The sequence below is a fragment of the Ursus americanus genome, chromosome 26 (assembly GCF_024610735.1).
Source record: "Ursus americanus isolate L20-20 chromosome 26, mUrsAme1.1.p, whole genome shotgun sequence".
NCBI classification, from domain to species: Eukaryota; Metazoa; Chordata; class Mammalia; order Carnivora; family Ursidae; genus Ursus; species Ursus americanus.
Genome location: NC_142152.1, coordinates 5,357,982 through 5,385,605, shown reverse-complemented (window position 1 = coordinate 5,385,605; position 27,624 = coordinate 5,357,982). Strand labels below are relative to the sequence as shown.

The 27,624-nt window shown below is 40.4% G+C and overlaps 1 protein-coding gene across 1 annotated transcript in view; it reads right to left on the bottom strand.

Moving 5' to 3' along the window:
* Positions 1-19,352, bottom strand: part of ERO1A (endoplasmic reticulum oxidoreductase 1 alpha) — a 46,503-nt gene extending 27,151 nt beyond the window's left edge. Inside the window, exons 1-4 of the mRNA XM_045810397.2 lie at positions 18,827-19,352; positions 9,582-9,701; positions 8,551-8,634; positions 4,169-4,207 (exon numbers count right to left, since the gene is read on the bottom strand). Coding sequence (XP_045666353.1) covers positions 4,169-4,207; positions 8,551-8,634; positions 9,582-9,701; positions 18,827-18,940 — 357 coding nt within the window. The 5' untranslated portion in view covers positions 18,941-19,352. The remainder of the gene's footprint in view (positions 1-4,168; positions 4,208-8,550; positions 8,635-9,581; positions 9,702-18,826) is intronic.
* Positions 19,353-27,624: the final 8,272 nt, after the last annotated feature.

Here is a 27,624-nt window from a genome sequence, read left to right as displayed (position 1 = left end):
AAGTGTACTGATGCTTGCAGTTTACTTTGAAATACATCCAGAAAATGATATTTTTTAATGGATAACTAGAAAGATGGACAGATCCATATGAGATAATGTAAGTTTACAAAATGTTAATGGTAGAATCCAGGTGATCGGTATGAATGGTCACAGGAAAATTCCTTCAACTTTCCCGTATATATGAAACTTTTCATAATAACATCAGACAATTTTAATTTAGAAGAGTTACTTAGTCTAAATGAAAAATCACATATACCAGAATGATATGGAAATGCAACACTGCATCTACATGGGTTTTTTTTAAGATTTTATTTATTTATTATTTATTTGTGAGAGCGCGTGCGCCCACAAGCTGGGGGAGGGGAGCAGAGGGAGAGAGAGAATCTCAGATTCCCTGCTGAGCATGGAGCCCGATACGGGGCTGGATCTCACCACCCTGAAATCATGACCTGAGCCAAAACCAAGAGCTGGGAGCTTAACAAACTGCACCATCCAGGAGCCCCAAGTTATCATTTTTAGGCAGTTTTCTTAACCACTAATTTACACTAATTTACAAAGTAGATGCTTAAACTTTGTCAGCAGATTTGTGAGTTCTGGCGTTCATTCGGTCAGAGATACTTCTATGGCTCTTGTGGATGGTAAATCGTGACATTTTATGCAAGTTACACATCATCAACTGTTGTGAGAAATCTAAATTTAATACTTTTTCATTAAGCATGTACTTCTTTTTTTCTTTCTTAGTTATTTTGGCCAAAATGATTCACTGTAAAACATTTTTTAATTACTAAATAGTAAAATAATTGTAAGTTGTTGATTTACACTATACAAAAAAAAAAAATAAAACCACTATAGGAAGACTACTCTTTCTGTGCAGGATTGCTCGCCCTTTATTTCCCATTTTTGTATTTAATAAACCTGAACTTTAATTTGCCAGGTTTAACACTGACCAGTCAAATGGCAACGTGGAAGCTTAGGATATATCACCGGTATGACACAGGCCACAGCACAATTGGCTGTTAAGTCCAAGAGACCAGCGGGCAGAACGTCCAGTGATGTTCTGTTCCCCCCACTTCCCAAGACGGTAAGGAGTTAGCTGTCCCCAGCAATTATGTCTGCCTGCAATTATCTTATCAGCAGGTATTTTATCGCCCAGCATATTTTCCTTGAAAAATCATTTATTTACATCTAGAAAAGGTCAGAAAAAGAAGCACAAGTTATTATTGGTCATCTAGGTGTTAAAGTAAGAACTATTTAGTGTACATATATCTCAAATAGAGGAGACAAGAGAGGAAGCTAGAAATACAAAGCATTTGGTCAATCAAATCTATCTTAGCTTATTTTAATGCAACTATTAATATTTTATTTTAAATATTTAAAACTCAGGACAAATGATAAGCTTATTTTAACCCAATTATTAATATTTTATTTTAAATATTTAAAACTCAGGACAAATGTTAAGTCATTCAGGACGCCAGAACAACAGGCATAAACCACTTCTGCCTCAGGCAAACCTTGGCTTATGGTCTCTTGATATACCGTTACTGTCTAAGTGCTTTGGATTTTACTCCAAGAGAGATGGAGCACATGAGAGGATTTTCAACAGAGGAGAGATACAACTTCATTTCGTTAAAAAAAAAAAAAAATCACTCTCTGGGCACCTAGGTGGCTCACTTGGCTAAGCATCTGCCTTCGGCTCAGGTCATGATCTCAGGATCCTGGGATAAAAAGCCCTGCATCAGGTTCCTTGCTCAGCGTAGAGTCTGCCTCTCCCTCTCCCTTGCCCCTCTCCCAGCTTGTGCTCGTGCTCTCTCTTTCTCTCGATCTATCTCAAATAAATAAATAAAATCTTTTTAAAAAAATCACTCTCGGGGTGCCTGGGTGGCACAGCAGTTAGGCGTCTGCCTTCAGCTCAGGGCGTGATCCTGGTGTTATGGGATCGAGCCCCACAACAGGCTCCTCCGCTATGAGCCTGCTTCTTCCTCTCCCACTCCCCTTGCTTGTGTTCCCTCTCTCGCTGGCTGTCTCTATCTCTGTCGAATAAATAAATAAAATCTTTAAAACAAAAAATCACTCTGGCTGCTGTTTTTTTTTTTTTTTTAGATTTTATTTATTTATTTGACACAGAGAGAGAGTGCACAAGCAGGAGGAGGGGCAGAGGAAGAATGAGAAGCAGGCTCCCTGATGTGGGGCTTGATCCCAGGACCCCAGGATCATGACCTGAGCTGAATGCAGCTGCTTAACCAACTGAGCCACTCAGGTGTCCCTGCTGTCTTTAGAAGAGACAACAGATAAGCAAGGGCAGAAGTAGGCATGCCATTGAAGAGGCTACTATAAAAATCCAGGCAAAAAGTGATTATGGCTCCAAATATGGCACTAGCAATAAATATTGTAAGATTCTGGGTATATTTTAAAAGTCTGTAATTGCAAAGTGAATTTGGCCTAGAAAAAGGCCTTGAAACAATAACAACCCAGGAACAACTAGCACCCCGTACGGCCCAGATTATAATCTCTAAACACCATTTCCCACTAAAAGAACTAGGACTCCTTAGGGGGAAAAAAAGCCTGGAACAAGAAAGGTACAAAATTAACCTAGAAGATCTTTTCATAATAGAAAGCAAAAAGTCTACTAAGACTACTGGGATCATCTTAAAAGGCCATAGTCACTAACCTGAAGGAGTTCCTAGGAGCCAAAGACAGAACAAACTCAACCATCAAAAGGAATCATAAAAAGATGACTACAATAGAGTCCAATACATAAAATATGTCAAAACTCGTAAGCTCAAAATAACACTTAAAAATAAAAACCTTATTAGGCATTGTTGGCGGTGCTGGGTACCAAACTCATAATTATCCTGAAAAACTGGTAAACAAAGGAAAAGAATGAAGCATTTATCCTGTCTGTCCTGTATAAACTGTATTTCAGGGCAACCAATTAGTTGACAAGAAAAGATCTTTATAGAATAATAACAGATAAAAGGTATAGAAAGAATGATATAATTAGAATATCAGCATTTCCAAAACCCTAATGAAAGAATGCAACTAGGTAATAATTATCAAAGTTGCTAAAACTTTCAAGGAAAAACCTAGTAGGGAACTTTATATTGGATGTATAAATGAACCTAATGATCGATCTTAACATCGTAAGACAAAAGAAAACCAGACATTATGTGTCTTCTGATATGCTGTTACAGTAAATACACAGCAACGCTAATCAATACATATCAGAAAAATGAATCTGAAAAGCTGTAATACATAACTGCCAGTTGACAGAAAATAATGTGTTGAATGATGGGATTGGTTCATGAATTGTGACACATGGATCACACTAACGTAAGATACTAATTATAGAGAAAAATAGTGTTGCCGTTTAATGGGAACTCTGTATTGAGCATCACAATTTTTCTGTAAATCTAAAAGGATTATAAAATCAAAACTGATCCAAAAAAGAGAGAAAGAGACATAAGAGACACATGAAACCAATGCAATGTGTGAAATACGCCGGAATCCTGTTTCAAACAAACTATGAAGACACTTAGGAAAAATGAGTGGAGAAATCTGAACCCTGACTGTGGTTATATTTTTTCAAAGTATCTTTTGTCTTAGAAATGTCTATGAAATATTTGTAAACAAAAAGACTTATCTGAGCAATGGCTTTAAAATAATTGGGAAAATGGAGCACAAGGTACAGACGAAACAAGACTGATAACAGACTAATAAATGGCTGAAGCTGGGTGATGAGTTTTTTCCTTTTTTATTTATCCCTCATGCTTTCCATAATAGACGGTTGAACAACAGGAAAAAATAAAGAATTGGAGCCACTGAGTACAAATGACTCTCCAGGGGTATCACTGGGAAGGGGAGCAAGACGCGGAGACACATCCTGGCCGGGGAAATGAGTTTTACGAGTTTTTTGTTAAGATACTAGACACATTTGGGGGCGCCTGGGTGGCTCAGTCATTAAGCGTCTGCCTTCGGCTCAGGGCGTGATCCCGGCGTTATGGGATCGAGTCCCACATCAGGCTCCTCCGCTATGAGCCTGCTTCTTCCTCTCCCACTCCCCCCTGCTTGTGTTCCCTCTCTCGCTGGCTGTCTCTCTCTGTCAAATAAACAAATAAAATCTTAAAAAAAAAAAAAGATACTAGACACATTAGTAGGTACGTGCACATACCTTGTAGCTTGCAGATTTAATTCCATCAGGAACTTCATCCTGAAAAAGAAAAAAAAATGCTTTTATCAGACATTTAGTCTATCTTCTGAAAAAAAATTAAGTTTCTCTAATTTATGGGATTATTTTTATTTTTTTAAGTTTATTTTATTTATTAAGTAATCTCTACACTCGTCGTGGTGCTCGAAACTCATGGCCCAAGATCAAGAGTCACATCTCTTCCAACTGAGCCAGCCAGGCGCCCTATGAGATTATTTTTAAATTGAGAATTAGTTAGGCAGTTTTTATATTACTTCTTAAAAGTAAATAAAACACCCAACAACAGGGGCGCCTGGGTGGCAGAGCGGTTAAGCGTCCTGCCTTCGGCTCAGGGCATGATCCTGGCGTTATGGGATCAAGCCCCACATCAGGCTCCTCCGCTGGAAAGCCTGCTTCTTCCTCTCCCACTCCCCCTGCTTGTGTTCCCTCTCTTGCTGGCTGTCTCTATCTCTGTTGAATAAATAAATAAAATCTTAAAAAAAAAAAAAACCCAACAACAAATTATTGTATAGGTTGCCAATCACATATTTTATTACTTACATAATAGCATGGAAATGTAAAAATAGTCACTGCTTTTGATGCTCAAACTGTCCCACACTGGCCACCAGGGGGTCCACAAAGTGATCTCTACACCCAATGTGGGGCTTGAACTCACAACCTGGAACCTCTCTATAAACTGAAAGCCAATTATTTATTACCTTTACAATGGGTCAGAACAACATTCTTTCCCCTCCGTTACTAATTGGCCAATGTGAAAATGAGTAACAACATCTAGTGTTAGTCCGTGAATAAGAAATGAGCACTCTGGTGGTTAAATCCTTTTGGAGATCAGTTCAGCAAATGTATCAACAAAATTAAAAAGGTACACATCTTTTGGGCTAGCAATTCCACCAGGATTTTCACTTACTAAAATAACTGGACAGATGTTCAAAGACCATAAAGCAGTAATAAATATTGTAAAGGTGTCAGTTCTGCCGAAATTAGTTTATGAATTTGGCATGATACAAAAAAAATTAGAAACCATCTAAATATCTGGTCTTAGAAAAAGAATTATACACTGAGCTAGTTCAAAGTCTGGAAAGTTACACAATACAAGGATTGTCTCTGTGTCGGTCCTTCCCTTTCAGCAGGTATAATCTATTTCAGAAATATACTTAGCAGCCCTGCAGTTTAAAGAGTACTTACATGCTTATGTCTATTCACAGCATCACTTTGAGGACAGACAGGTCCTATAGTTCATAAGTGGCCAACACACGACTAAAAAACAGTGTCATTTTCCTCCGAAAAGAACTAGGGCTCCTTAAAAAATAGTTGATTCCAAGACTGGAACAAGAAATATACAAGGTGGGGCACCTGGGTGGCTCAGTTGGTTAAGCGGCTGCCTTTGGCTCAGGTCATGATCCCAGGGTCCTGGGATCAAGCCCCGCATTGGGCTCCCTGCTCAACAGAGTCGGCTTCTCCTTCTCCTTTTGCCCCTACTCCTTGCTTGTGTGCTCTCTCTCTCTCTCAAATAAATAAAATCTTAAAAAAGAAGGAAAGAAAAGAAAAAAAAATTTTTTTTAAAGATTTTATTTATTTATTCGACAGAGATAGAGACAGCCAGCGAGAGAGGGAACACAAGCAGGGGGAGTGGGAGAGGAAGAAGCAGGCTCATAGCGGAGGAGCCTCATGTGGGGCTCGATCCCCTAACGCCGGGATCACGCCCTGAGCCGAAGGCAGACGCTTAACGACTGCGCCACCCAGGCGCCCCAGAAAAGAAAAATTTTTTAAAAAAAGATGAGATTCAAATTTTCAATAATTGTAAAACCACTTGCCTATTCTGACCAATGTTAATAATGGCCCATTTAATGTATAAGTGTAATTAAATGCCTTTATTAAGTATCTGCCATACTTTTAGCATGTTTAATAAGTCATACATAAGGACGCTGTTAAAGCGTCTGCCTTCAGCTCAGGTCATGATCCCAGGGTCCTGGGACTGAGCCCGTGTCAGGCTCCCTGCTCAGTGAGAAGCCTGCTTCTCCCTCTCCCACTCCCCCTGCTTGTGTTCCTTCTCTTGCTGTGTCTCTTTCTCAAATAAATAAATAAAATCTTTAAATTTTTTAATTTTTTTAAATGATTTTATTTATTTATTCAACAGAGAGAGAGACAGCCAGTGAGAGAGGGAACACAAGCAGGGGGAGTGGGAGAGGAAGAAGCAGGCTCACAGCGGAGGAGCCTGATGTGGGGCTCGATCCCATAACGCCAGGATCACTCCCTGAGCCGAAGGCAGACGCTTAACTGCTGTGCCACCCAGGCGCCCCTAAATAAAATCTTTAAAAAAAAAATAAAATAAAATAAGTCATACATAAGTTATTGGTAAACTCAAATTTCCACAACTAATGTTTCCTATTACTAAATATAAATGCTAGAACTTAGGAAATAAAATGAAACGGTTAAACCGATGATATCACTTTAATGATATTTTCATAACAGAGGTTGTTTCACAAGTTAATGCTTGAATTTTCAAAAAGTTTTATCTGTGAGGATGAGTATAATTAAAGACCTGATTCTCATGTATCTAATGATAAAATACCCATAAATAATATTTTTCTATTTGCTTTAATTTCATATGCTGGATAGGTCTATATAGCAATATTTACACATATAAAAATAAACCACTCAAAATTATAGCACCACTTCATACCCATTAGGATGGCTATTATCCAGAAAACAGAAAAGAACAAGTGTTAATGAGGATACAGAGACATTGGAAGCTTTGGGCATTGCTGGTGGGAATGTAAAATGGTACAGCCACTGTGAAGACAGCATAATGTTTCCCCAACACTAAACAGAGAACCACCATATGATCCAGTAATTCTAATTCCGGGTGGGTATACACCCAGAACTGAAGAACTGAATGAGGCATGCAAGCCGACACTTGTGCTCCATATCCAGAGCAGCATTCTGCACAACGGCCAAAAGACGGGAATAACCCAAAAGCTAATCAACGGGAGACTGGATAAATGAAACGCAGACTCACATACGATGCAATATTATTCAGCCTTAAAAGGGAATGAAACTCAAATACGTGCTACTATGGATAAACTCTGAAAACATGTTAAGTGAAACAAGCCAGACATGAAAGGACAAATCTTGTAAGAATCCCCCTTACACGAGGTACCTAGAATAATCAAATTCATAGAGAAAGAAAGCAGAATAGCAGTCACCGGGGGCGAGAGGGAGGGTGGAACGGGGAGTTTCTGTTTAATGAACGTGCAGCTTCCGTCTGTGATCAGGAAAAAGTTCTACAACTGGATGGTTTGATGGTTGCACAACAAAGTGTACTTGATGCCAATAAACTGTACACTGAAAAATCGTTAAAATGGCAAATTTTATGTTATGCGTATTTTACCACAATAAAAAAGTAAAATAGAAATATATGCTTTTAAAGGGGAAAAAAAGGCTTTGTTGAAAGTGTAAAATTCTGTTTTCAGAGTAAAATTCTTCAAATTTTAATGTTCTGAGAATTTTTTTTTTTTAAGATTGATTTATTTGTCAGAGAGAGAGAGAGCACGCACAAGCAGGGGGAGCGGGAGGCAGAGAGAGAAGCAGACTCTGTTTAGCAGGGAGCCTGATGCGGGGCTCGATCCCGGGATCCCAGGATCATGACCTGAGCCGAAGGCAGCCGCTTAACCAGCTAAGCCATCCAGGAGTCCTGTTCTGAAAATTCTTAATTAAAACCAGGTGTTTTGTCCAATCCCTCCCCACGGAAGGAAAACACTACACCCATGAGAAAAGGAGGGATTTTGTTTCCACTTTGATTTCATGGCATTATACTATAAACACAACTTTGGGTAAGACATAAGAAGAAAAACAAACATCAAGCCAAAGAACAATTAATCTCACTAGCAAATCAAAGGATTATATTTATCAAAAAATTTAAATTCTATTATTATAAAAGCAGGATAATTCAAAATAGGTTTTATATTAGTAAGCTTAGGTTTTGTTTTAAAGATTTATTTATTTATTTATTTATTTATTTATTTATTTATTTGAGGGAGAGAGAAAGTGTGGCGGGGGAGAAGGAGAGAGAGAATCTCCAGTAGACTCCCTGATGAGCACAGAGCCTGATGCAGGGCTCGATCCCAGGATCCTGAGATCCCGACCTAAGCAGAAACCAAGAGTTGGATGCTTAGCCGACTGAGCCACCCAGGCACCCAAGTTTACATTTTTAATCTGTAAATATCAAACAATGTTATATTTAACCTAAGGATTGAAATGTTATTTTAGTTGCATTGCCCCTTTTTAAAAATTGTAATTATTTGAAAAAAGATGTAACAGGTCTTAAATGTATACATGGTTCTTACCGACTGACAAGGCTTGACAGCACAGTCTCTTCTCCCACACTGGCTGATGTCATTCCAGAAAGGACATGGCCTCTTCAGGTTTACCTATAGAATAACAGAAAAGGTTATAAAAGTAAGAATCTTGAGATTATTACTGACAGGCGTTGAATTAGGATGCTATAACCTGGTCATGCTATTAGCTGCAATTCTTCTTTTTCTTCCACTTCCCAGCTGCCAAGTTCCAGTGATTGTATCAATGTGTTAGCTTGTGTACGTAAATTGGTGGACTTGGGTCAGAAAGACACAGACAGCTACTAAAGTGTCCCTGAACAGAAGGTGACTAGGGGCCAAAGTAGCCCATATCACCACCACTCACATGATAGTCTTTCTAAGCAGTAACAGGCATTTGTGAACTCAGATGAGAACTACACACTCCAATGATCAGATTTTCTAAACTTTTTCTGCAGATCTCTCAAGTGACTAGTTAAAATAATATAGGTCAGAATAAAGTCATGCTGGGGCGCCTGGGTGGCACAGCGGTTAAGCGTCTGCCTTCAGCTCAGGGCGTGATCCCGGCGTTATGGGATCGAGCCCCACATCAGGCTCCTCCACTATGAGCCTGCTTCTTCCTCTCCCACTCCCCCTGCTTGTGTTCCCTCTCTCGCTGGCTGTCTCTGTCTCTGTCAAATAAATAAATAAAATCTTAAAAAAAAAAAAAAAGAATAAAGTCATGCTGCTCAAAAAATTTAATTATTTTAATTAAGTGGAGTCATACAGTATTTTAGAAAAGTATGAATCAGCAATTTTGATAACAATATAATAGTTTCTGTTCTGACTTCAATTTAACCAACAAGTTTCTAACTCCAGAGTGCAAAACTGAGTTGTTGAAATTAAAAGTATCCAAAGGATAGTTTCAGAACCACATTGTTCACTCTTGCGAACTGAATTGTAAATAATGGCCACAATATTGATGCTCAACAATTCCTAAGAAAATGTAGTTATCCATTTAAACTGTAAGTATTCTTGTACAAAAAAATTAAAAATAAAAATACCTTGTAATATCTAAAGTAGTCGCTTTCAAGAAGCTTTTGTAGTCTTGGGAAGAGCCTGTAGTTATTAAATCTATCGATGGTTTCAACGTCACAGGTACAATCATCCAAGTAACCACTAACCTGTTAAAAAGAAAAGGAAATAATACATAAAATACCGTAGGCACACCAGGGTTCTTCTTCCTCAAGAGGTTATGATTCAACCAACTCTCATCATCCCTCCTCCTCCAATTTTCAGAGATGGGGTATGACAGTAATCTAATAATGCTATTGCTCTTACTGTATACCTAGCGGAATGCAGTGGCTGCTGTTTGTAGGGGGTACTGAGCTCATCATCACACGTATGTGGGCATATACACATGCAAAGAGTTGGTCCCCTGCAGCCACTCTCTAACCCCACCCCAGGCCTGACCAGGAGTAGGCATCTAACCCAAACCAGGCCATGGTCCCTGCTCCAGGAATCTGGAATTGAGAATAAGAAGAGATGTCTCTCCCTGCATGTAGACCACCAAACAAGTAAACTTGGACTATATTCCACCATGTGAGCCGAGGAGCACATAAGCCAGTCCGAAAATTTTTAAAAGATACACAGTGAAGCAGAGACAGGAGATAGAGAACACATGCTACATGGATTCCCTGGGGGTTTCCAGCACCTACTTCTCCCCATCTTTCTTGAAGCCCCACTTGCATTCCCATTCTTGGCTTTCCTGAGACTCATATTCCTAAGATTCAATTGTCTTTGTCTTTCCTTTTGTTTTTTTTTTTTAAAGGTTTTATTTATTTATCTGACAGAGAGAGAGACAGCCAGCCAGAGAGGGAACACAAGCATGGGGAGTGGGAGAGGAAGAAGCAGGCTGCCAGCGGAGGAGCCTGACACGGGGCTCGATCCCAGAACGCCGGGATCACGCCCTGAGCCGAAGGCAGATGCTTAACGACTGAGCCACCCAAGCGCCCCTGTCTTTCCTTTTAGTTTCCAACAGGATGTATAGTCTGGAGACAAGCTTAGTGAAAGTATAAAAACAAGTGATACTACTGTATTTATAAGAGAAACAATAATTCATTATAAGGATCTAACAACTCTCAAATATTAGGCCATGCTAATTTGTCTAGGTTAGAAACAGTGCCTATACAAATCACTTGTATCGGCAGCAGAGAGATAGCAAATTGACCACAAAGCCAATTCTGATCTTCAAATGCTTAAAACTAACGTCTTAACTGTAATTACAATCATACAATGTTATCAGAAGTGAAACTAAAAGTCTTAGATGTTTATTTGGGGCCAGGCAAATACCTCGCAGAACTACTTACACATTGCTAACATTGTAACATCATAAGTAACAAATACATCATGATTTAATAAGAGTAACTAGATTTTTTTTTTTTTAAATACAGGGCATGCTGCAGAAAAGAGATCCTTATCATAATTTGGTCTGAATATCTGCATTACAAACTACTTTGAATTACATTTTAGGGAGACTTATTATCGAAAAAAAAATTTTTAATCTACTGATAAGTAAGCAAATAATGCTTTATTGAAATACCAAATGTAGGTGCCTTCCCTTTGGAATACATAAAATCCTGCACTATCTTTTAATTTTAAAACATCACAAAACAGGGGCGCCTGGGTGGCACAGTGGTTGGGCGTCTGCCTTCGGCTCAAGGAGTGATCCCGGCGTTCTGGGATCGAGCCCACACCAGGCTCCTCCGCTATGAGCCTGCTTCTTCCTCTCCCACTCCCCCTGCTTGTGTTCCCTCTCTCGCTGGCTGTCTCTATCTCTGTCAAATAAATAAATAAAATCTTAAAAAAAAAAAAATCACAAAACAGTAATGCAAAGTTTTCACCTAAGAGTGAACATGTTTGCACGATAACAGATAACACTTTGGATGATGACAGCAATATTTAAGAGCTAAGATTTTACATAATTTACCTAGTCTTCTTTTTTTGGACTAACTCGGGTACTAGAAATCTCATCTACATATTTTGTTACTGTAATAACTACTTTCATTTCATATGCAAATTTGTCCTTGTTTCCTGCTAAAAATTCTCTGAGCATACAATAACCTTCGGCTTCTAATTTGGGGTAATAACAAAACAAAAAGTGCTTCTAACCTAGATGATTTGATTTTTCGCACCTCTTTCTTTCAAGCATTAAAAACAGAACTTCTAAGGACATAAAATAGCTACTGTTTTTTCCCCTTGGATACAAATTATTATACAAAGGAATAACAGGCACAAAGACTGCAAAGGCCAAAGGGACACATGCCAAATAGAAACATTAGGTCACAAAAAGAAACAAGCACACACACACACACACACACACACACACACACGCACGCAAAATAAGAGAAAGGGTCTGAAGCTTACTTTCCCCCTTAAGTAATTCATTTTTAAAAAATGTGTCCACCTTTTCCTTTTCAAAGATTTTATTTATTTATTTGAGAGAGAGAGAGAGCACAGAGGGAGAGGGAGAAGCAGACTCCCCGCTGAGCAGAGAGCCCGAAGCAGGACTCCATCCCAGGACCCTGAGATCATGACCTGAGCTGAAGGCAGATGCTTAGCCGACCGAGCCACCCAGGTGCCCCTTAAGTAATTCATTTTTAAGGTAAAAATCTGTTTTTGAAATTCCAGCTCAGGCATCACCTCCTTTGGAAAGCTACCCCTGGGGTACCACTCAACCCCTGCTGCCTTAACTGTCCCTATGTGCTCCCATGACACCCCACATACTCCTACATACAAATTACCTCACGTATTGGATTTATCTATTTCACTTCCTCCCTCTAGAGTTTAAAATTCTTGAGAGCAAAATCATGTTTGTTCATTTTGTATTCCTAGTCCTTAGCATTGTACTTCTAGAAAGCACACAGTAGGTGCTCGATATTTATTTGTGGAGTGGATGTATGAATGAATGTTTCCACGAAGGCTGTCCTCGCTCACTGGCACTCACTGGAGCCCAGCACCAGTCTCACGATGACTATGGACTACCATGTCACCTACGGTGGTGCTCGGTGCTCTAGACCACACGAGCCCAAGCGGCAGGAATGCACTCAGAGCACTGAAGGCGAGCAGCAAAGGTAAACAACCCACTGTGTGCAACATTTTACCGATCTATACCTTAACCACAAAGGAAGCTAGAAGAAGCCCCAAACCATAAAGGAATACAAGACGCACAGAGCAGAAATGGCTTATTGCCCGAAGACCTCAAAGAGAGAAGACAGGACAATGGCAGATTTAAAAATCCTCTGACCTTTACCTTAGAAATTGAGTAGGAGGTATTTCCAACTACTACAAAAGGTAGCAGGGCCGTAAGGAAGTGGAGCAGGGGTGGAGGAGTTTTCAGTAGATGGAGAGGGCCCAGCAAAGGAGAGACAGGAAGATACTCAGAAATGCAAGCCACGTGACCGTTCAGCTAAGCCTGCCAACAGGCAAAAACCCAATCCCTGGAAAGAGTCTGGCAGGTATGATGCCACACCCAGTTCTAGAAACTAGAGAACCATCCATGTTACCAGAATAGAGTCTCTGGGAAAGACAAAGGAAGAAATCCAGTGAACAGACCCAGAGAAGAATCTTGGAAACAAAGCAACGTCCTAGTACCTAAACTAAGACCAAAAGATGAGTGCTGATCTGGAACAAGGATGACTCGACACTAATGCAGCTTTGGGATGTGCTAAGGCTGCTGAAATAATTGCCACACGATCTCCTAAACTGCAACGGAATTCTGACCCGACCATAGGAATCTGAATGTTTTGTTTACTGCACCTCCCCCACTCCCTGCCACACACATACACAAAGCCACTGATGCATGCTGAACTTGGAAGCCTCGGTGCTCTAGGCCTCAGGTGGCAATCAGCCTTGAATAGGGGGCCAAACTAATAGGGGGCAAGTAGAAGGCCCTTGCTGAGGGACAGTAGATATAAGGACCAGGGTAGGCCTCACATAACATCACCCAGTTTAAAATCCTAGTCTCTAAAGATCTGAAAAGCCTTTGAAGGCCTTCTGCGGCAACCTCCCAAGCACACAGCAGTGCCCTCCCACACACTCTCAAGGAGGCAGTGCGTAACAATAGTCAGCACCAAGGCCCTGGGGTCAGGCCTTCTCGGGGTTGAATCCCATATCTGCTACTTATTAGTGATTGATCTTACCCAAGTTTTTTTTAACCTCTTTAAGCCTCAGTTTCCTATGTCAACACAAAACGGCAATACTAATAGCTCCCATCTCTAAGAGCTGATATCAAAATGAAATGACAGAATAAATGGCCAGTAAATGTTAGTCAGTATTCTTACCCTACCGCTATTTAAATGCTTCTAGTGAGAGGGATCTTACTATTCCCCAACCCACAACATTTTTTTTTTTGAGAGAGAGAGAGAGTGAGTGTGTGCGCACACGCGCACGGTGAGTCAGGGGTGGGAGCCTGGGCGGAGAGGCAGAGGGAAAGAGAATCTTAAGCAGGCTCTATGTACGCCTAGTGCAGAGCCTGATGTGGGGCTTGATCCCACGACCCTGAGATCATGACAGGAGCCAAAATCAAGAGTCAGATGCTTAACCGACTGAGCCTCCCAGGCACCCTTACATTTTTTTAGTAAGAAAAAAAAAACCTATCCAGTTTGCAGCTAAAATTTTCCAAAAATTTGACATCTCTGGCCCCAATGGAACACAGTACTTGGTACCCAACAGTGAGCTGCAGAGGTAGTCTCAAATACTTTCTCCGCAGACTCTGACTGGTTTGGACCAAATACCAAAATATAAAAATGCAAGAGAAAAGAAAATAACACAGGCCTGCTTGTTCACTGTTTTCTGGTTAAAGGTATCCTTTAGTTTACAATGAAAGACAAAACAAAACAAAAACACTTTCTAAATAGTTTCCTTATGTGCCAACGACTTCTAGTCCTAACATAGACTATCGTTTTTTTCCTGAAGCACTGTGAGAATATATTCTTCATACTTGTATGAAATATGAAATACCTTTTAGAAGTGTTCAAAGTGTGCTTTTTTTTTTTTTACAAGACCTTTAGTTGTATTTACTTTTATAGTAGTTTGTGACCATCAAAAAGAACATGAAAACTATTCATTGAAAGAGTTGAGTGAGACACCTCTGTTAATGAAAGCATGGAAACTCCAAAGATTCTATACTGGGTAGCTGGCACCATTCTGAGGACATGGAAAGCTACAAGCTACTTCTGCCTTAAAGCCTTAGTCTTTAGAACTTTAAATTGTTGTTGTGACCGTAAGTGTAGCAAACAATGTGAAACGTGCTTTGTTCCACATTCTTTGTTCAAAAAGGCCTGGAATGTAGGAAGTACTCAGAGTCAATGGATATCTCTCCAGTATAACCTGTTTCAAAGATTCCTCTGACTAAGTTTTAATCCTGGCTTATTTCCACCTACCACGCAACGTACTACCGAGTGTCTCTTCCATGGTTCAGCGACTCTGACTAACAAATAAAAACTACTTTCTAAGTTGACCCAAACAAGACATTAGACAGGTAAATCTGCTAAAATACACGTATGCAGAGTGCATCTATAAAATGAAAATAATCAATTCTGAAATAGCCATTTTGGATTATCTGAGCTACTAGCGTTTCATTAGCCTGATATTTACTGCGCTCAAGTAAGCGGGTCTGAGTGTTATCAGCACTAGCATGTTAACGATAAAACATTCTGACTACATGGGAGTTTACAGACTTGTTTCTAATTAATTTAAATGGAAAAAACGTGTCCATACCGACTCCATATCTGGGCTTCAATATTTCTCCTGGGGTTAAAATGCATCCTGGGAGTCCATGAATTGGGATTAAAGTTCTGTTACATTCATTCTCTCTAATGGTACATAATGGGGAGAAGGAAATTTGAAACTCTGTCAAAAGCAAAAACAAACAAACAAAAAACTAAACAAAAAAAGGAAAATAAGAAAGTCTGAAGAGTCTCCATTTACTTCAAGCCCATACCTATTATTACAACAAATAATACAACTATTATTTTGGTTTAAAGAAAGGGCAGGTCATGACATGGGGTTCTTTACACAGACTATATAGACTTGCACACCAAAAGGGAAAAAAGGCCAATTTTCTGCATAAAAAATTTTTTTTAAATTTTAAACAAAATGATAAAAAGAAATGGGGAGCTGTATATAAGGAAGATTGATAAGTCCCTAGAAATTTATCATTTATTTGCAGCAACTAACACTGAAGCACTGTTATTTATTGGAAATAACTTACAACATACAGTGAAAACAGTTTTAGTAGGATTTGATGTCAACAGGCATATGCAGTAATTGACTAACTTGAAAGATTCATTTGGAGCCATCAACCCATCTGAAAGATCAATTCCAAAAAAACATGCAAATAGCTCGCTAAGCAGAGTAACTGAAAGAATATACTCCTGCTAGCACAGTGCTCACATCCTGTACTGTAACTTACCTAAATACTTGCAGAGTACCAATTACGTACTAGGCTCAGTACTCTGGAGTATCAAGAAATGGAACTAAATTTTTATATTTTTAGTTTATTTCTTGATCTCTCAAAATGTATTCACCATAGGCCTCAGTAATGCTTATTGAATTTAATCTGATTATTTATAGAGCTTTGTACAGTTTACTTCAACAACTTTCTAAGGCCAAATAACCACATGCTGCTTTGGCTTAATTTAGAGTTGGTATTCTGTTAACAGAACCCCTACTACCAGGCACCCATGCAAGAGTGTGAGCGGGGCTGATGACGTGGTAATTCAAGGCAGAAGTGCTAAGGGAGATTGCAACACGGAGAGAAAGACTATTAACAAAGCAGACTTCACAGAACTTTGCTGCTAATTCGGTACTGCAAAGAGAATGAGATTTTAACTTGTATTTCTAAACTTTAGGTCGAAAGTTAGTATTGCTAGACACTAAATCAAAAACTTTTTTTTTTAAGGTTTTATTTTTTAAGTAACCTCTCTACCCAACATGGGGCTCGAATTTACAATCCCGAGATCAAGAGTGGCATGCTCTACTGCCCAAGCCAGCCAGATGTCCTACTAACTTGTTTTTTAAAATGCTTAGGATTGGGGCGTCTGGGTGGCTCAGTAGGTTAAGCATAGGGTCATCATCCTGGAATCCTGGGCTCGAGCCCCCCACATCGCCAGGAGCCTGCTTCTCCCCCTCCCTCTGCCACTTCCCCTGCTTGTGATCTCTCGCTCTGTCAAAGAAAAAATAATAAAATCTTAAAAAAAAAAAAATGCTTAGGATCTCTGCATCTCCCCAGGCTCCAAAGAACCTTATTCACTAAATTGAAAGTTCTTAAAGGCAGCAGTCACACCATAATTATTTCTGTATTCCAAACATTCAGGTCAATGCACACAGTGTTTATAAATGTTTATTGAATGAATAATTTCAACAATTAATCTCCCTTAATCTTTTCTTCCACCATTTTCTCCCTTTATTTCTGTCTCTCTCATCTCTGTACATGTCTATGTCAATATGCTTGTCTCCAATTTTCATGTCTATTCATCACTTGTCCCTTCTCCTCCTTACCCCCATCTCTTCCGTTAGGGACCATAACAGAACGAAAATGTATTTTTGTTTCAATCTATTGAATTGAAACTGATGGTCTCTGTTCTTAAATTGATTTAAATAGACCATTTAAAATTTTTCTTTAAAGTGTTTTTTACCTTGTGACCCTCAATTTATTATTTATTATTTTTTAAAGTTGATTCTGAAAAGAAAAACAGCCACTCTTGTTCTAAAAGGGAAAGAAAGGGAACTAACAGATTTTTGTGTTGGGGGAATATTCAAATCTTGAAAATATTATAAGGGTGGGGGAGCTTAAATACTAATCAGAAGAAAAAAATATAAAAAATTAAAACTCCCCAATTTTAATCAGATAGCTAAAAAGGTTGGGGGGGCAGTGAAAGTTGAAAAGCTCAATATGTACTACTATTTCATTAGCTAAAAATTTAAAATGTAGTTGAAAATGTTATATTGGACATCTTCTTTCAACACTTATTTTAAAATCTTTCACCTCGACTTACTTGTAAATGTTTACACTTTGTGTTATGTTGTATTTGTAAACTGAAGAAAAATGACCCTTCTTCCTTTTAAGTACTTGATTGTGTGCAGTTTGCAATCCCTGAAGGTAAAGGAGCTTTTCAATCTTAGTTGTAAAGCATCAATTTCCTTTCAACCTCTCCTACTAGTGCCCAGATAACACCTCAACTCACAAATCACTCAGCAAATCAACAAAATGCAAGAATATAAAAGCAGTGAAAGAGACAGTTTTCCCCCATAATATTGATTTACTTATTTTTTCCTCCCATAATATTTAAAGGTGTTTCTTTACTCTGTGAAACAGTAGCATTGCCCCTACACATATAAAATGTTATTTATGATAATAGTACAATCCACTTAAAAGGAAAAGTTTGGATGCCTATCCTCAATTTTGTATAAAATGTAATTTTTATCAACAGAAGCCAACTAAAACGTGACTTTAAGAGTAATGATACTAAAATACAGAATACTGTAGATCCAAAAACCTCTAAATTTCTTTGAATTTTTTTTCTCAAGGAACCCACATCTCATACTAAAAAGGGAAAATGATCACAATAAGCTCGTAAATAAACTTGTGCACTAAGGAGTAAGGTTCATCCTCCCAATTCGGCCCAGCCAAATGGGCGTCACGTTACGAGAACCTCATCACATTTAGGAAAAAGAAAGGACACACAAGGCGAAGAGCCACAGGGCAAGCCGCGGCCCCAAAGACACAAGGCAGTGGGGCTTAGACACAGAAAAACCACATGATGCCCTTCTCGTGCCTGACAACGAGATCCGAGAGGCCCCCCTACAAAAGCATGTCCTGCCCAGGAAGGAGAGCGAAGGCACCCACCATCGGCACACAGTTCCAGGTCAAGTTAGAAGTTAGGAAGACCCAAGTTCTGCTAAAATAACACATATTGAGTGTGCGTGCACACTGTGCACGCCCTTCCCGGGCAGGGAAGACCAACAAAGATGCATAAACCAACTCGGTAAAAACATAACAGCGTGCACCCACTCCTCTCACCGCACACGGGATCCGAAGAGCGGCTGTGTTGGGACCGGTCCACACCACGCCAGGCGAGCTGCAGAGGACTCAGCCCGGCAAGAGAGCAGAAGCTCTGGGGGCTCGTCTGGGAGGGCGGAGACTCAGAGGTACTCCTAGCCCCTCACCTGCGGGGCGCGCGGGACGGAGCGCAGGGGGGACGCGGGAAGCACCGGGAGCGGCAGCACCGCCGCGCACAGCACTCACCTGGCAGAAGCACCTCTGCGCCGCCGTCTCAGGGGGCTGCTGCCCACCGTGACCCGAGCCGAGCAGCCACACGGCCCCCACGAGGCCGATCAGGAAGCCCCAGCGGCGGTCCATAGCCGCTCTGGCCGCTCGTCGGGCGGCGCCTCGCGGTCCCAGCACTCGGGCGCAGGCCGCGCGTCCGCAGATGAAGCCCGCGCGGGCCGGCCCCCGGCGGCGCCCCACCTCCGGGCCGCCTCCCAGGCCCGCCCTCGGCTCTCCCGCCTCTCAGCGGCCGCCACCTCCCGGCGGAGCCTGCGGACGTGCCTAGGCGCCCGCAGCGGCCGCCCGGGGCCTCGGGTCGGCTTCCTTCCCCGCGCGTGAGGCTGACGCACGAACCCGCTTCCCGGTTGGGCCCCGCCCGGCGCGCCGCGTCCGTCCCCAGCCCCCCTACGCCGGGCGCCTCGTGCTGCGCTCGGGTGCGGCCGCCCCAGCCCCCGCGCGGGAGTCGGGGGTCCTTCCCGCTGCGAGAGCGAGCGAAACCGGAGGGGTTTGGGTCTCCCGGCAGGGCCCGGCCCCACCCCGCGCACTCCCCGCCAATCCTCTGGTATCTCGCGGCGAGGAAGGCGAACCGTACGAATTAACGCGTCCACAGTGTCCCTGGCAGTCTTAAAGCTGAAAGGGACGTGAGTGACCATCTGGACCAGGGCTGCATAGGTAATTTAGAGTTTCTAGTAGTTAGTCGAAAGAGCAAAAAGAAACAGGTGAAGTTGATTTTAATAATATGTTTTATTTAACCCAATATGTGCAAAACATTTCAAAATATACTCAATATTAAATTATTCATAAAATATTTTACATGTTGTTTTTAAATCTTTGAAATCTGGTGTGCATTTTATGCAAACTAGCCACATTTCATAGGCAAATGTAGCGAGTGGCTACTGTATCCGTCAGCGCAGGTGGAAACTACCCTCTCATTTCCTCTCCCCAGAGCGGGGAGATGACATGTGCAAGGGGCGAGCTGGTGCTTTCATTCCCAGCCATGGGTCTAGTCTGAAAGCTTTTTTTTTTTCAAGGAGAAATTTTCACGGTGAAACTGGAAAGCTTCCCAACATCTTACACATTAATATTTCAAATTATCTTTTTTTGGGGGGGGGGTAATGTCATTTTTTAAAAAACCATCGTTTAACGAAGTAGCTTAGGATATGGTAGGCCCCAAATCGGTATTACTTCTGTTTTCCAGCTGAGAAAAATGAGCATAGAAAGTTTACCTGTGTTATTCACAGCCACATGATGCGCCAGAGGTGAGACTCAAACTCAGGTATTTCTTACTTCGATGCCCGTAACCTATTCTCCGCCCAATCACTTGCCTAGTGGACTGCCGCATCGTAAAATGTCATCAACCATCTGAGATCCTGGTGGGCCTGAGAAGCTCAGATTCTAATATCTACAACATGCCACATTTACATATTAATCCAATCTCCCTCTTCGCCTAGGAAGTTTTTTCATCATACCTGTGTACTCATCCTACTTCTCTCTCCAGGGCCAGACCCAGCTCATGAATTCCCTCTTCTACATGGTCTTTCTGGTTTCGTCTTCACCCATTTCCAGTCTCTAAATGAATTTCAATTCAATAAACTTATTCTATGCCAGACTGAGCTTGACATTAGAGATATAAAGACGTAGAAGGCCAGTCCCTGCATGTACAGGGACACCCCACAGAACTCAACAGGTGATCCTTTATGACATTTCTACTTCATGTTTCTACCATTAAATTGTAATCCCTTTCAACTCTTTAAGCGGGAATTATGCCTCAAACATACCTGTGACTCTCCGTATCTTAACAAGGCTTCTCCTTTGCTTGTGTTTGTAAAATGAATGAATATTTTTTCATATACAGTATTAATATCTGAAGATTACACTATCAGATATAAGAGGTATGAAAATGGAGAAACTAAATGAATAAAGCCTAAAATTGCAGAAGGAAGCAATCTGAACATGAATCAGCTCTGATTTCACCCTGATGCAATAAACCTGTAATTTGGGAGAGCTTAAAAGTATGAATGTTCCCAGGATGAAAGCTCCATTCCTAAGATTTGAACTCTTGCCCGCAACAAATTTCTAGCAAACTTGTAATCAGAAACCATCACCATATGAGACAATTTAGTTTTTACTTTATTGCTTTCTCAGCTTTATTGAAGTTTAATTGACTAATAAAATTGTAAGATATTCAAAGTGCATGTCATGATGATTTAATATACAGATGCGTTTTCAAAGGACCCCCCACTGAGTTCATTAACACATCTATCTTCTCATGTATTTACCCTTTCTTCCTCCTTGGTGAGAATATTTAAGTTCAACTCTCTTAGCAAATTTCAATTATACAAATAGTTACCAACTATAGTGATGATATTACACATTAGATCCTCAAAGCTCATTCATCTTATGTTTGAAGGTTTGTACCCTTTTACCAATTTCTCCCTATTCCTACCCCCACCCCAGCCCCTGCCAACCACTTTTCTACTCTTGTTTCTATGAGTTTGACCTTTTTTTTTTTTTTTTTTTGAAATATCACATGTAAGTGATACCATGCAGTATTTGTCTTCCTCTCTCTGGCTTATTTCACTAGGCATGATGCCCTTAAGGCTTATCCATGTTGTAGCAAACATCAGATCTCCTTCTTTCTGATAGCTGAATAATAGTTCATTGTATATGTATACCACACCCCCTTTATCCATTATCCGCTGATGCACAGTTAGGTTGTTTCCATACTTTGGCAATTGGGAATATGCTGCAATGAACATGGGAGTGAAGGTATCTCCTTGAGATAATGGTTTCATATGTACCCAGAAGTGGGATTGCTGGATCTTACCTTATTGTCTTGATAATTATAATTTTTCCTTTCAGCTTTGTAAGGGACTTTAGAATGTGTAAAACACAGCTTTATACACATGGCATAACTACCACTGACATTTATTTCCCTGAGAATCCTTTGAGTCGGTCCCTTTTGTGTTGAGTTTGCTTTTTCCACCGTGCCTGCTCTGGCGATCATCTCACCTGTGTTAGGGCCTGTGAAATAACTGGTTAGTCATTCAGTAACTATTACGGAGCACCCACAGGGCACATAGTTCAACCTTGCTCTCCAAAAGTCCAGCCTTCCTTCTATGATACCTTAGCTAAACAACATTAAATTTTTTAGAGATGAACAAGGTCACAACCTTGTTATTCTAATACTAGTGATTATAACAATAACATAACTTAGATTTAGTGTACACAGCATTTCTTGATGGAATTCTGATTACCTGTTCAAACAAACAGCTATTATTATTATTTTTTTTTTTAATGACCAAAGCAGGAAATGGCTTGAGCCCAATTTCTCAAAATGAGACATGGAGATTTCTGTAGGAAGCGTCTCAGTACTGAAACATTTTCAGGCACTGAATAGGCTGGAAGGAAATAATTTAAAGGGAAAAATTTGCTCAAGGAAAAGGAATTACTACGACACTAAAGAGGAAGAAAGGCTGAGTAAAAATCAAAGGTTTGGTGTTGATAGTTGATTAGATCTATTTATCTAATTAGTATTTATTGAATATAAATATGCACATAATACATTGCTAGAATTTTCTCTCAAGACGCTTGAGATGATTTGAGATGGAGAAATGTCACCTAAGCTCTATCTTCACCTCCTTTCCCTCATATTCCTGGAAAAGCAAGCTTCATATAGTAGTAACTGATGTATTAACTTCCCATTTACACCTTAACCCCTTGTGCAGTCAGGTGTCCAACCCTACCCTCCGACTCCTCCATACCTGGCCATCTTATGGTCAATCTAAATACCATTTTCATGAGATCGTGAAATCTCTGCTGCATTTTGACAATGCTGCTTCCATCCTCCTTCAATTCAATTTCCTATGCACCAAACACTCCAGATTCTCCTTACACTTCTCTAATATTATTTAACTGTCTCTTTCATGGGCTTTCCCCCACCCTACCTCTACAACGTGAGTGGTGAATGTTCCTCAGGGTTCTTCTATTCTCTGTCCAGTGCTCTTCTTCTATACTTGCCCTTGAGGAAAGTTGCCCAGTCTCATGATTTTAAATACCTCCTCCTTGCCGATGACTCCCAAATCTATTTTTCTATTTCAGATCTCTCCCTCGACCTTCAAAATCCAACTGCCTATTGAACACAACCATCTGCTTTCCTCAGAACTGTTTGGTCACACCACCGTCCATATCTAGGCACCTAGAAAGCAGGAACCCGTCCCAGTTTCTCCCTCTTTTTCACCAATCTGTAGATTGGTTGATCTATTAGTCAACCAAGTCCTGCCAGTTCTTTCTGCAATTTATTCCCTCCTCTTCATCTTTATGACCAAGGACTTAGTTTCAGCCCTTATTGTCACTCACCTGATTTATTGTCACATTTTCTTAAATGATCACCCAGCCTCTAGGCTTGTACCCATCAAAAAATAGCCTCCATGCTAGCCTCCTTTCTCAAAAATTTAAATCTGACCACATCATGCCTCTGTTTAAAATCTCCAGTGCTCCCCACTATCTGAGGAATCAAATTCAAGATTCTCAGCATGACATTCAAGGTCCCCATGATCTGGCCTCACCTATTTTTCCAGCCATATCTTCAATACCTCTCTGCCTTAGAGTCACTGAACTATTAACGATTCCCCATATAGACCTTGTTTCCACTCTCCATGTCTTTACTCACTCTGTTTCCACTTCTGAAATGTTTTCTGCCCTGCTCAAACACTGACCATCCTCACTTCATCTGGCTAATTCCTTTAAGAGTAAGCTCAGGCAACTGCTACCTCCGTGAAGTCTTCCCTAACTCCTCTGTGGTGGGATTAGGTTTCTCCTTTTTGGTTCCATAAGCTCATATAATTGTGCTTAGTACATGGAATCAAATATGTATTTATGTAGTTCTCCCCATTCAACAGAGGTAGTCTTGGTAGTCTCAGCTTCCTCAGCACTTAGTGTGTGAGTTTCACAAGATGACTTCTGAGTGAATTAATGAATGTACACATAAATTAAATAAGGAACATGAAAAGATCACAGCATGAGATGTCACAGGGCAACACGTGATTATGTTTCAAACAAACATAAGCTTAGAGGCAAAGCAATCATTTTGGGCAGAAGTAAATTGGATAGGGCAGAGGACACAAGAAAATTGGAATTGACAAGAGAAAATTCACAAAAGGTGTGGTTGTGGGAAAACTGATGACAGAGTAGGAGCTCAACTACCAGTTGATGGACTAGAAAAAAAATAAAAGAAACTTACCTAAATGATTTAGAACACATTGCAAGATCAAGATTGTCCAGTCAAGAAACAAGAGTGGCTACAAACTCAGGGACTCTAGACTCAGCACATTTACAGAGAGAGAGGAGAGAGTTCCAAAATGAAAAAAAAAAAAAAAAAAAAGTGGATTAAGTGAAGCCCCTCTCTGCTGAATGTTAAAACACCACCCTTACCTCCAGCAGATCACTTGTAACACTCAGCTCCAAAACTGCAGACCTTATGCATACCTGCTTTCCAGTCACTGCCGCATGCCTGATCTCCTCCTCTCCCATCCTACAAGGAGAGTGGAGAATTCTTCAGGAATAAACAACAGCATCAAGTTAGTGCCCCCAACACTCACACACTCAAAATTCTTCTGCCTTTTATTTAATGACTCAGTCTATGATCAGAATACCCAGGCTAAGATGATCGTCAAGGAAAACCTCCAACATGAAATAGACCAAAACAAATAAGAAAATAGTAACTTTGAGGAAACAAAGAGGGAAGAAAGGAAGACAAACAAAAAGCTATAATCAATATCATCAAACACATAAGAACAGGAGTCTATAAAAAGGAACAACCAGAGAACAAGAAAGAGATCTTGGAAACTAAAAATATGATTGCCAAAATAGAAAGTTTTGACTGAAATATTGGAAACATTGAGGAAATCTCCCAGGTAGTGATATAAAAAGACAAAGAGGTAGAAGTAAATGAGAAGAGATGGAAAAAAATAGAGGGGTAATTCAAGGAGAACAGAGTCTGACTAATAACAGTACCAGTAAGAGAGAACATGAAAACGGAGAGGAAATCATCTTAGAGGTTATTCAAGAAAATAGCCAAAATTGAAGCATAGCTATCTAAATTGATAGGGTACCCAGGTTTGAGTTTTGATTGAGTGCCCAGGCTCCTGGATGGAAAATGCCCCTAACAGAAGTAAAATTTTCAGAAAGAAAAACAAAACACCCAGTCCCCTACAAAGAATTAAGAATCAAAAGGGCACTACAGAAGCACTGGAAGTTCCAGGACAATAGAGGAAGGCCCTTAAACTTCTGAGACTTCTTTAGCCAGCTAAGCTATTAATCAAGTCTGAGAATAGAGTTAAGGTATTGTTATATATGAAGAATAATGTACACCTTTAAATCCTTTCTCAGACAACTTATGGGAGGATATGATCCAACCAAAGGAGTAAACCAGAAATGAGGAGACATGGGTATCCAGAAAGAAAAGGTGGCAGCCAAGAGAGGAGTTAGAGATGTTCTGAGAAGACAGACAGGCAACAGCCCTAAGACCCACGTTACACAGCCAGGGAGGCCTCAGGACGAGTCTCACGAGGTGAACTGGAGAGATACCTGCTGTGAGTGACTTTATGGAAAACACTCTTCTGGGGAAGTTAACAATTATATTGTAAAGTTGGGGAGAAGTCATTAAAAAAAACACAATAACATTTTAAAAATGAGGCAGCTTTTAATTCTAGGAAGTTCAAACCGTTTCAAAATAAAATGTACCTATTATTATTGGTTTGATTTACATAGCTTCACAATAAGACAAATACTGGATGGCGATTTCACCAAACTTGTATATATTGTATGTATGGAGGGTGGAGGTAGGAAAAGTGGGGGTGTGGAGTGATATAAGGGTGCCACATCTTTATCTTCCTTGTTAGCCAGTCGAAAGATAAATCCTAAAATTGGTCCATCAAGAAATAGCAGCATAAGCATGTTATTTAGAAAGAAAATGTAGAAGAAACATGTTAAAGAGTTGAGGAATGGGACCCACGGGTGGGGCAGTGAACTCCTCTTTTTCAATCTAAGTGTTGTGGTACTTAAAAAAAAAAAAAGTCTTTCTGTATTACTTTATTAAAGAAGAGTATTTCCCAGAAGTATAGGAATTCTAACTTTTTTTTTTTAAGATTTTATTTATTTATTTGACAGAGATAGACAGCCAGCAAGAAAGGCAACACAAGCAGGGGAGTGGGAGAGGAAGAAGCAGGCTCCCAGCGGAGGAGCCCGATGTGGGGCTCGATCCCAGAACGCCCAGAATGCCAGGATCACGCCCCGAGCCCAAGGCAGACGCCCAACGACTGAGCCACCCAGGTGCCCAGGAATTCTAACTTCTATTCCTACCTCAACATCTTACTGCTTAGCCATGGATACATTCAATTATGTGCATTCTGGTAGGCATTTGGGGTAGATATTTGGGATGACAAATTTCCAAAATCTCGAGTGTTGCAGCTGATGTGGGAGCAAAAATAGTTGCTACTTGCCTATCTGGTAGTTTCCCAATTTCTCTCTAGAAAAATATCAGTTCCTGTCCTATTATCTATCTATCTGTTACTGTGTAACAGATTACCACAAAACTTAATGACTTAACACAGCGAACGCTGATCACTTCGCAGTTTTTGTGGACCAGCAATCCGGGAGCAGTTGAACTGGGTGTGTGACTCAGTCTCCCACTGTGTTGCAATCAAGACTAGGGCTTCCGTCATCTGAAGGCTTCCCTAGGGCTGGAGGCTCTCCTTCTAAGATGGCTCACTCACACCGCCGCTGGCAGGAGGAAGCCTCAGTTTCTGATGGAGAGGAGTACAGTCTTATGGGTGCATATAAAAAGGAAATAGGGGGCGCCTGGGTGTGGGTGGCTCAGTTGGTTAAGTGTCGGTCTCAGGTCATGATCTCATGGGTCATAGGATCCAGCCCAGAGTTGGGCTCTGCACTCAGCAGGGAGTTGGCTTGAAAGCTCTCTCCCTGTGCCCCTTCCCCGACTTGTCTATGCATGCTCGCTCTCAAATATATAAATACATAAATAAATCTTAAAAAAACAAAACAAAGAAGAAGAAGAAGAAGAAGAAGAAGAAGAAGAAGAAGAAGAAGAAGAAGAAGAAATAGAAGAAGGAGAAGAAAAAAAGGAAACAGGCCTGTTCTGGAGCAGCCATGTGGACAATAGGAGGTTCATCTGAAGTTGGACTTTTGCCAGATGGGTGACAGAAAAAGAACAAGGGTCAAGGGAGTTTAAAATATTGGTGTGTTATGATGAAATAACACACCAGTATGTACTCATAAATATTTATTGAATTGAACCAAACTGAGCTGTCTTTTTTCTCTGTCTCTTCCTCTCTTTACTTAATATCAGAGGTGATGTATTTTGGTATTGTTGGACTAGTTTGACCAGAATAGTTGCAGCTGAGAAGAAGGGACTATCCCTGCTCAATCCATCTTCCTTGTTTATTAGCTACTGCAATTTTTAATTATATTTAGAAAAACAGAATTTTTTTTTAGAAAAACAGAATATGATAGTCATGCAATACCCATAAGATTTTTTCCTAAGAAATTTGAAGACCTCTTTTATGTGACTTTTGTTATTTAATTCACATAAATTTGCACTTTATATGTATATGTAGAAATACCTATTTAAACTCAAATATCCAGGGCCACTGTATAAGATCAGATCAAATGGAGTTTATTGGGGACTTTGACTTAGTCTATTGGAACAACAATAAATTATCTCCAGGAGCAATGCTGTTAAGAGGTACAGCAATGGGAAT